This window comes from Dasypus novemcinctus (assembly GCF_030445035.2).
Source record: "Dasypus novemcinctus isolate mDasNov1 chromosome 8 unlocalized genomic scaffold, mDasNov1.1.hap2 SUPER_8_unloc_1, whole genome shotgun sequence".
Classification (NCBI taxonomy): Eukaryota; Metazoa; Chordata; class Mammalia; order Cingulata; family Dasypodidae; genus Dasypus; species Dasypus novemcinctus.
In genome coordinates, this window is record NW_026688123.1 from 781,970 (window position 1) to 792,775 (window position 10,806).

General features: G+C 47.5%; 1 protein-coding gene across 1 annotated transcript; it reads right to left on the reverse strand.

Annotated features, from left to right (window-relative positions):
- Window positions 1–7,069: 7,069 nt before the first annotated feature.
- Window positions 7,070–10,536, reverse strand: LOC131277337 (ral guanine nucleotide dissociation stimulator-like). The gene is made up of 4 exons (XM_058292411.1): window positions 10,315–10,536; window positions 9,906–10,124; window positions 8,634–8,745; window positions 7,070–7,258 (listed from the first exon to the last, which is right to left on the reverse strand). Exons 1-4 carry the CDS (start codon window positions 10,534–10,536, stop codon window positions 7,083–7,085), a joined length of 729 nt encoding a protein of 242 aa, XP_058148394.1. The 3' UTR covers window positions 7,070–7,082.
- Between the last annotated feature and the right edge of the window lie 270 nt (window positions 10,537–10,806).

The following is a 10,806-nucleotide window of genomic DNA, read 5'->3' on the forward strand; positions in this document are numbered from 1 at the left end:
GCTCAGAGATTGTGGGAGCTGTGCCACAGGGTTTGTAGAGAGCCTCACAAATATCCTGATGTTCATAAAGGGTGGAAATTTCACCCTAATTCTGGGGGATACTGTGGCCATCATACAAGCACTTAAATGGGGTGAGACTCCACCAGGCCTGGAGTAAAGAACATGGATCTACAGAAAACTCTCAGACTGTGAAATCTAATGGAGTTTGCCCTGCAGGATTGCAGATTGTTTGGGAGCAGTGATGTCTGTTTCCTTCCAATTTCTCCCTGTTAAAATGGTTATATCTATTCTATGCTCATCTTTCCATTGAATATTGGAAGAAAACTTGTTTGCTGATTTCACAGGTTAACAGACCAAGGGGAATTTTGCTCCAGGACAGACCACACTTATAACTGGTTTTCATGTGACTGTACTTTCCATTGATTCTGAAATGACTTAAAGTCTTTGGTATGTTATGGTGGAGTGAATATATTTTGCACATGGTGGAGAGAAAACATGTCTTTTTTTTTTTTTTTTTTTTTTTTTAATTTTTTTATTTTTTATTGACTTTGTAATAATATTACATTAAAAATATATATGTGAGGTCCCATTCAACCCCACCCCCCCACCCCCCCTCTCCCCCCCCCCCCAACAACACTCGTTCCCATCATCATGACACATCCATTGGATTTGGTAAGTACATCTTTGGGCACCTCTGCACCTCATATACATTGGTTCCCATCATGGCCCATACTCTCCTCTATTCCATCATGTAGGCCCTGTGAGGATTTACAATGTCCGGTGATTACCTCTGAAGCACCATCCAGGGCAGCTCCATGTCCCTAAGACGCCTCCACCTCTCATCTCTTCCTGCCTTTCCCCATACCCTTTGTCCATTATGTCCACTAGAAAACATGTCTTTTGGTCCAAAGGGTGAAGTGTGGTGGTTTTCAGCCGTGTATCCCAGTCACACATGTTCTTAAACTGAATCCATTTCTGTGAGTGTGAACCAATTAACAGGATATTTTGATGCAGTTACTACAGTTAAGATGTGGCCCAAAGTAATCAGGATGGGCCTTACCTTATTACTGTAGTCCTTTATACTCAGAGAGTGAGATCCAGTAGATAGAAAGCCACAGGAACCAAGAAGTTGAGGTCTCTGGAACCTGAAAGGAACTGGAGAGTCCAGGGGAGGTGACCATGCACATTGCCATGTGACAGAGAAACCCAGGACCAAGAGTCATGGCAGGAAGCCCTGGAATTCCCATCATTAAAAAGGAAGAATCACCTTGATAACACCTTGATTTGGACTATGTTGTAGCCTCAATATGGAAGCTAACAAATTCCCATTGCTTAAGCCAATCCATTGAATGGTATTTGCTTGAGCAGCCAAGGAAACTAAAACAGGGTTTAATATCTGGAATTTAAAACAAAAAACTGGGAAGCAGACTTGGCCCAATGGATAGGGCATCCACCTACCACATGGGAGGTCCAAGGTTCAAACCCCAGGCCTCCTTGACCCGTGTGGAGCTGGCCCATGCGCAGGGCTGATGTGCGCAAGGAGTGCCCTGCCATGCAGGGGTGTCCCTTGCATAGGGAAGCCCCACATGCAAGGAGTGTGCCCTGTAAGGAGAGCCGCCCAGCACAAAAGAAAGTGCAGCCTGCCCAAGAATGGCACTGCACACACGGAGAGCTGACACAAGATTATGCAACAAAAAGAAACACAGATTCCCAGTGCCACTGATAAGGATAGAAGCGGTCACAGAAGAACACACAGTGAATGGACACAGAAAGCAGACAACTGGGGGGTGGGGGAATGGGGAGAGAAAAAAATAAAAATAAAACAAAAACCTACAACTCAGTGACAAGAAGACAAACAATCCAATAAAAAACAGGGCAAAATGTGAATAAACAGTTCTCCAAAGATGGTATCCAAATAACCAATAAACACATGAGCAGATGGCTACCATCATTACCCATCTGTGTGATGCAAAGCAAAACTCAATGAGATACCAATTCACAACCACTAGAACAGCTACTATTAGGGAAAAAATAAAACAGCAAATGTTAGAATATGGGGAAACAGGAGCATTCATTCATTGTTGGTGGAACTGTAAAAAGGTACAGCAGTTGTTGAAAACAGTTTGGTGGTTCCCCAGAAAGTAAAGTATAGAATTACTGAATTACCTGCAGACCTGCAGTCCTGGTTTGAGTATTTTGTGGACCCTAGAAAATGATGCTCTGAAGCTAACCCATTCTTGTGCGTAGAATGGGACCTTTCCTATTAGATTTAGTTAAGGGACCTTGATTGAACATGCTTTGGGGTCTTTGGACTCTACCAGTGAGGCATTACTCAGGTAAGGTCTCTGCCCTCTTGCTGGGTCTTATATAAACTGAGAACTGCAAACAGAAACAGAAAAACACAGAGAAAGACAGCATTTTGCCCCTGCCATGTGAGAGAAAGGACTCCAGAATTGCCTACAGCTGCAGAAAGACAGAGAAGCCCAGAGCAGCAGAGAGAGACTCCAGAGGCTGGAATCAGTAGAGAAGCTGGAAAATGTAGCACCCAAGAGTCAAGGATGATGGATCAGTTCAAAGCTGAAGATAAGCTGGGCCTGGAGAAGGAAGGCAGACAGAGAATGGCAGAACAGCCATTGTGCAGGTGGCATAATTCCAGGATCTGCATTGACTTGGACATTTTCACAGCTGCAGAACTGTAAGCTTTTACCCTAATAAATCCCCACTAACAAAGCCAATCTGTTTCTGGAACTTTTGCTTTGGCAGCTTTGGTAAACTAAAACACCTGGCAGGAAGTGGACTTGGCCCAGTGGATAGGGTGTCCATCTACCACATGAGAGGTCTGTGGTTCAAACCCCGGGGCCTCCTTGACCTATGTGGAGCTGGCCCATGTGCAGTGCTGATGCATGCAAGGAGTGCCATGCCATGCAGGGGTGTCCCCTGCATAGGGGAGCCCCATGCACAAGGAGTGCACCCTGTAAGGAGAGCCACCCAGTGTGAAAGAAAGTGCAGCCTGCCCAAGAATGGCGCTGCACACACGGAAAGCTGACACACAAGATGATGCAACAAAAAGAAACACAGATTCCTGTGCTGCTGACAACAGAAGTGGATAAAAACAAGAACATGCAGCAAATGGACACAGAGAACAGACAACTGGGGGGAGGGGAGAAAAAGAAAATAAATCTTAAAAAAAATAAAACACCTGGCAATCCCACTTCTAGGTATATTCCAAAAAGAATTGAAAGTAGGGACTCAAATAGTTATTTGGACACTAATGTTCATAGCAGCATGATTTACAATTGCTAAAAGATTGAAGCAACCCACATGTCCATCCACTGATGAAAGGGTAAATAAAATGTGATATGAACATACAAAGGAATATTACTCAGCCAGTAAAATGAATGGAGTTCTCATTCATGCAACAAAATGGATGAACCTTAAAGATATCATGTTGAGTGAAATAAGCCAGACACAAAAGGACAAATACCATATGAGCCCATGAATATTAACTAATTCTGTAATAATTCTAAGCTGGAGTGTATATTAGCAGGGGCCAAGTTGGGGATAGGGAATGGGGAGTTAAAGATTAACAGAATTTCTCTAGTGGCAAATGGGAATGTCCTGTACTTTCTATATAACATTTATGTAATCTAATCTTTAAAAATAAATAAATCAATAAAATAATGGGATTTGATCAAGAGATCCAGTCACTGGTCCATCTTTTTAAATCGTGTGCATAACTCTTTAATATGCCTACCTGTTTTTATTTTCAATGCATGTGATATTTTGTATCTACGGTACTTAGTACCTGGAACTATTGTGACAACTCATTTGTGACATTGGATAGTTGTAGTATGAATTGTGGGGGAAAGTTCTTGGGGGGTGGTTCTATATCTGAGAAAATACCTTTTGCGATTTTGAACAAACCAAACTATAGAAAATATAGTCCAGTGTGGGACCAGGGGGAGATTGTGATAAAGTCATTCTCTCCACCTTGTCTTCCTCCACTCCTTGACCTTGTCCCTGGGGTATTCCCTCCAAGGCCCTGCCCCCCTTGGGCCTGCATTGTAGGTCCCTTGTCTGCCCCTCCACCCCATTTTGGTTCCTGGCTTCTGACCTGTGCTCAGAACTGCACTGCTCCCTTCCCTGCACACCTCCTGCTGCTTTCCTCCAGGACTGCCATTCACCTGCTCAGTTTGGCTCAGACCCTCTGCCCTTGCACATCTCTTCCCACCTGCCAAATCTATCCCCTCTCATACACACCATGGTACACACACAAACACACATGTGTATATATACACAGAGATATGTGCATTATATTATATATCATAGTTATTGTTCTTCCACACATTTTATTAACTTGTAAGGTTTTACAGATTTGTACATCCATCTCATTATTATATTTTCCCATTATTTTTCATTATCACGTAATATTCCATATAATGTATGCCTGTCCTTTATTAAAATGTTCCTTATTGGCATGTACATAGTTATCTTCTCTTTTGCTAATACAAGCCATTTACCCTTGTATAACTACATGCTTCCTTGTAGATGTGCACTTGTTTTTCACCAGTCAAGGTATGTGAATACATAATAAAATAGTTGGTTTTAATAACAATGTAATTTTTCCAATTGGTGCAAATAGTCATCAAATATTCGTTGATAATGCATTATGATTCTGCTGAAAAATGTCTTACAGGTTGCTATCCAACTGTGCTGGCAAGTAAGATAGGGAATCAATAGATGGCTCTGGAACCTGGCAAGAAGTCCATGGGGACATCAATAACCACCAAGATGACTGCTGGCAGACCCTCCCTAAGACTCTGCCATCCAGAACAAGACTTCATCTGGAAGCCAGGAGAAGCCCTGGCTATTCCCCAAGGACTTGATCATTGGACCCTCATGGGGGATTGATAGGGGAGTAATCAATCAAACAGCAAACAGCTGGAACTCCTCCCCTGCCATTAGCCAAGGGGTGGAATAATTAATGGCTCAAAAAGCAGGCACAAGTCCTGAGCTCATGCTCACCTTCGTTCCCCTGTTCCTGCCTCTGTGCCCTGCTCTTACCCATTTTCCTCTGCCATAATGGCCATGCAAGTAAACCTGGGTACTTATACTCTATAATGGAGAATTGTAGTCTGTAAATCAGCCCTCATTATCACTTTTCAACCCTCTCCTCTCTACCTGGGACCCATGATCTATTATTTTCTCCCATTTCTCATCCTTCCATCCCTGAATAAATGACTGATGTAACTCACCCAACATGCTCTTGAAATTCATGTCTGTAGCATAGCCAAGAACCTAGACAAAATCCAGTAACACAACTAACACAGTGTGAGAGTCTTGGGACTCTGGCCTTCTGTCAAGGACTCTGAAATTTATTGAAGATTTTCTTGCCTCTAATTTTTCTCTGACACTGATGGAGACTTGACCTTGGGCACAAATGTTCTCTTAGATAAAGGATGATAGTTTTTCAACCTGAAAAAAGATCCTTTTTTCAAGTGACAGTAGTTAATATAAGAAGAAAAAAATGGTGAGCAGAGAAGAAAACACCATTTCAATCCACATGGGAAACACACCCCCTCTTTCCTTAACCTTACTCTATAATGAGCTCAGAGAAAGAAATCCAGGTCTCCTTAATTAAGCCTTGTCTTTTCCTGTGTATCTTCCTCCCACTTACCTATTACCTTGGAAGAATATTCCAAAAGGGTGATGGAAACTCTGCTTTCTTTAAATCTTCCTCATTCTCCAGGGCCTCCAGTCCACAGGACCTGGTAGGAATCCTGCAGGCTGCCATTCTCCTGTACCCTAATTCTCACCCCCCATCCCCCCAACAGCCTCTGCCCAACCTGCCAATCTCCACACTCTTTCCCATGGGTTCTACACTCGCTGCCACCTGGAAGCTCACACGTATATTTTCTGCTGCCTAGAATCTCCCACCTGCTTCCTTACCATCCCCAACAGTTCAGAACCATTTTTAAACATTTCCCCAAAACAGATATTGTTTGAAAACAGCATTAATTTTGTATATACTTCTGTATACAGGCAGCCATTGTACTGGGTCAGGAAATGGCCCTTTCCAATGTAATTTGGAATGACACCCAAATTCCTGAGATGGCTGCTGTGCCTTAAGGAAGGTCCTGTGGCTCTAATGCCAGGGAGATCAGCTGGTCAGCCTCAGCTCCTGGCCACGCTGCCACTGCTGAAGTGCACACTTGCCCTGTGCAGTGCTCACACTCAGGTGTCAAATGGGCCTGGGAATGGTGTTTGTGAGTTTGGTCACACACACACTGGCTTGTTACTGTGAGGACAGTTTGCACAATTAAATCATTAATAAGTTGATTGCATTTATGGCTGTTTCCATTTACAGTTGAGCAAGGAGATTTTCTTGAGTAATGAGAGATGTCTCATCCAATCAGATGAAAGCATTATTTGGAGAAGTGATTATTTCCACAGTCAAAAGAGGGAATTATAATCACTAGTTCTGCCAGCCAGTACCCCCAGGGGAATTCATCTTGGCCATCATGGGAGTTCCTGTTTTGCAGCCAGCCTGTGGAATTTGGACTTGTGCAACCCCATAGTTATGTGAGACAATCTTGTAAAAATTTCATATTTATACATGTTTCCTGTCAGTTCTTTTTCCTTAGTGAACACTGACTAAATCACTCTGGGAAGGTGGCTTGTGTGTTTGCTTCAGTAAAACAGGAAAGGTCCCCTGGCCCTGCTCACTTCTCCTATGTACAAGGCACTGCCACTCTGCAGGATTTCTCACTTGAAGGACCACATCAGAGCAGATAGGGCATTCAGACCACCACAGTACAAGATAAACCAAAACTCAACTCCCTGGCTGCATTAGAAAAAAGGATTTAATAATGGTATTCAATTATAGGATTTGCTATTTCAAAAAATAAATATTATATCCATAAGATAGGTAATTTTTTGGATTTATACACACAAAAAAATCAATTATCCTCTCATTCCTTCAAATATACCCTCCCATGAACCAGGGCTCACCTGGCTTGACATATTCAGGTTTGGGATGGCTCACCTTCCTGACCAAGGTTGACCCTGATGTTGGTAGCCTGTTAGTACTTGCTCTTTGGTAACTTGAGTCTCTTCTCCATCCTTTGAAGTATGGTTAAGCAGCCTCCTTTATTGGTGTTTGTCCCCATGGGAAAGTTCTGCTTGGTCAGGAGGAAATGATAGTTTCCTGTTGAGGCCATTGCATAAAAGACGTTGGCATCATCAGGGATCCGCAGCTCTGGTGGAGATGGGCAGAGGGGTGGTCAGCTGTGCTACTAGGGGCCACAGACTGCCCCACCCCTTCAGGTCCCCATGAGGGCCAGTCCAAGCCAGACACATGTGTCACCCAGTCCAGATCCAGGACCACCAAGGACCCCTCTGATTGACACCTGCCCAAAGGCAAGACTCAAGAAGTCTTGATCCCAAGGGATGTTTTTCAAAAGTGACCAGGCTCCACCCCTGGCAACCTCGACCTAGTACTGCCAGAGGGCCCCCCATTCTGGGTGCCCCATGCCTGAGGCCTTCACTGAAGGTGACCTTGAAGTTGGAGTAAGCCTTATAGAAGGAGACATGGCCCCTGAGTCCCACTCTCCTTGATCCAAGGCTAGTGGAGCCCAGGAAATAGCGGCCAAGTCCAGGCCTCTTGAGCAGGGAGTCAGTGAGGCCTCCCCACTTGGGCACCTCATAGCAAGAAAGGACTTCCTCCCTAATCTTATTTTCACCTGCGTCCTCTGGCCTAAAGCCTGCTGTGAGGCCATGCTGGACTGGAATTCCTGCTCCTGCTTGAATGTGGGCCTCTTTTCCTACCTCCTTACCCCTCTAGCCTCAGTCTTCCTTTTCTGTAGGACATGGTCCCACCCACCCTGGCCATCTCACCACGATGGTGATGGAAGAAAAGAGAAAAATTTTAAAACAACTTGCGGGGAGTAAGGAATGGTACCCAAGGTTAATGCTTGAGAAAGAATGGTCAACTCACCAAAGATAAATGAAGTTACACTTTAGGCACAGAGCATACAATTTGCTCCCACACTGCCTGCTGTCCTCTCCCATTGGGACTGAGACCCAGGCAGAGAGGTCCTCAGTGACCTCCCCAGGGGCCCAGACCCCAGTCTGCCTGGTTCTGTGTGTCCTGGGAACACTGACTTGGCTCTGCAGAGGCTCCAAAGGGGATTAAGTTGGTTTTGCTTTGTTTTTAGTGTCACACGTGCATGGATTTTAATATCTGTGCCCACAGCAGTAATGACTATTAATGGATGCACAACACATCATATCCTGGCCAGAGGACATCCTGCAAGGGGAGCTTGTGCGCTTGGCCTCAAGGCCAATGGCCAAGTGGAGAGGATCTTATTCTTGGCTCCTGAAATGACAGTTCTCTCATAGGTTCCTCACTGCCTGGGTCATGTCCAGGGAGGGTACAAGACTGGGAGATGGTATCTGAAAGGGGAGTTCACTGTGGGCACTAAGGGCTTCCAAGGACAGGTGGTGGTGTGTGCAGGACGCTGGCCACCACCCTGCTGGTAGGTTCACTGTGGCAGAAGGCCTCCGTCCTGGGGGCTGGGATATACTATGGGGGTTGACCCCCTGCTGCCCTCTCCATTGATCCCCTGCTGTACTTCGATCCTGTGAAATCAGCTGCACCAGCTTGTAGTCCTCTGGGCTGTCCTTCAGGTTGTGCTTCTCCATGGGCCGGCGGATCATGGCTGGAGCCCTATCTTGGTAGGTCAGCTGGGGAGTGTTAGAGGACAGGCCACCAGGACTTGACCCTGGAGCCAGCTCCCTCAAGAGCAGCTGCCAGAAGGCCTTTGGGGTGGTCAGCACTAAGCACAGGGCTCTGAGCCTCCAGGCAGGGCTGGGTGAAGGGAGGATGAACTGACTTCTCATGCTCCCCTGGGAGTCTGCCATGGAATGGGGAAGTCTTCTCAAGTCCTTCGAGCCCCCATCTCCAATAAGAATTCCCCCCATCTCACAGCTCCTTCCCTGAGGATGGGCCCTATCCCTCTTTCTCTGCCTGCACAGCTCCTATGGCCGTCCAGGGCCCCAAGGACACAGGGCCCCATAAAGAAGAGTGGTGGAGGTGGGTGTGGACAGCCTGCTCAGCTCACTGCCCCTCCTCCCAGCACACCTAGGCTGCTCACTGCCCCTGGGATCTGCACCCTGGAAAAGCTCCTCAAGGGCAGTATGTGTGACTCCAGGAGCAGACATCTGGACCAAGCAGGTGACAGACCTCACCTGCCTGGCCCCGATGCCTGGGCACAGGCAGGTCTCACATGAAGTGTCATTCAAGTCACGGTTTACCACCCCTGAGTGCTAGGTGGCCAGAGAATTGCAGTCCCAGGCAGATGTGCCTCACCTGGGTCAGCATGTGTGCAGGTGAGGGTGGATGGTGGGATCTGCCATCTATTCAGGACCAGGTCCCCTCACCACCACCACCCTGGGGCAGCCACATCACTGCACAGCTGGGTGTCACCTGACTTCCCTGGTCTGTCCCCACAGGGCCTGTGACCTGGCTCTATCTCCTCTCTGACCTCATTCACCCCTAGCCTCTGCACCTTCACCTCTGTGCTCCTCACTGCTCCTCAGACAGTCCAGGCACATGCTCTGCTTGGGGCTATCGGGGCTTGTCCCCCATCCTTCCCCTCAAAGGCTGCCCCAGTGAGGTCATCCCAGGCTGTGTGACCTCAGAACGGAAGCTTCAAATCTCCACCCACCAAACTCAGCCCTGACTGCCTTTGTACCCAGTCTTTGCTCCTTCTGGATCTGATTGCCTGTCCTTCCCAAACTGCTGGTATAGCAGCTCCAAGAGGACAGGAAGTGCACATATACCCATTCCCCATTCACTGCCTGGCCCAGTGACTGGACCCGGGGACTGCACCTGCCCAGCTCACCAGCAGGCTCTTGTAATTGTTGCCATTGGACACGTCCAGGCTGACGCGGATGATGCAGAAGTCACCCACCTGCTTGTTGTAGAGCAGCCCCGCGCACGAGGCCCTGGAGGTGCACAGTGTGGCCCCAGGCACGGGGCAGGCTGAAGAGGAGGAGGCTTTGATGGAGGCTGAGGTGACTCTTGGCATGTCCAGGCATGAAGTGGGGGTCGAGTCCCCAAACTGTGGGGGACAGCAAGATCAGGAGAAGCCCTGGAGCCTGCAGGAACCCCAGGCTACTGATAGTCTCCAGGGGGCTTTAAGGACCTCTCTCTCAAGGAGGGACCCCCACCCCTTTTGTGGGTGTGGAGAAGGGAACACAGGCACTGGGAGGACCAGAGAGGAGCCTTTAGGAGGAGCTGTGGGCAGGCACCTTCTCCTCCTGGCCATCAGGGGACTCAGGGTCAAGGTCCATGTGGATTTCCTGATCATGGCTGGAGGCCTTGGCCACATATATGGGGTGGGAGGCAGCTGCATCCCCGCTGCTGAGGTCGGATCCATGCTGGATCTGGACACTGGAGTGGGAGGTCTCACTACTGCTGAGCTCAGTGCTGGAGGAAGTGTGGCACAGCTGAATCTTCCAGCAAGACCCCATCCCCACCCTCATGCTCCACTGCCCTCTGGGCCCCCTGCCATGTGCTGCTTAAGTCAACAGGATCCATGGACACCAGCACCCAGTATCACCCATTTTCTTCAAGGGAAAACAAGGCCCAGAATGATGAGGACTTGACCCTGTCACAGAGCTGGTCAAGAGTGGAGCCAGGACCATGACACTAAACTATCCATTTCCCAAGCCCTCTCTTAGCCTGAAGCGATACTGAGCACCAAGGCAGTCACACTTGTCTGCCCTGGATTGGGAACAGAT

Coding starts and splice junctions, on each gene's coding strand:
- LOC131277337 (XM_058292411.1), bottom strand. CDS start 10,536: ATGGGGTCTTGCTGGAAGATTCAGCTGTGCCACACTTCCTCCAGCACT. Junction 10,125..10,314: donor CTGATGGCCAGGAGGAGAAG/GTGCCTGCCCAC, acceptor TGTCCCCCACAG/TTTGGGGACTCGACCCCCAC. Junction 7,259..8,633: donor GCTGATTTCACAGGATCGAA/GTACAGCAGGGG, acceptor CATCTCCACCAG/AGCTGCGGATCCCTGATGAT.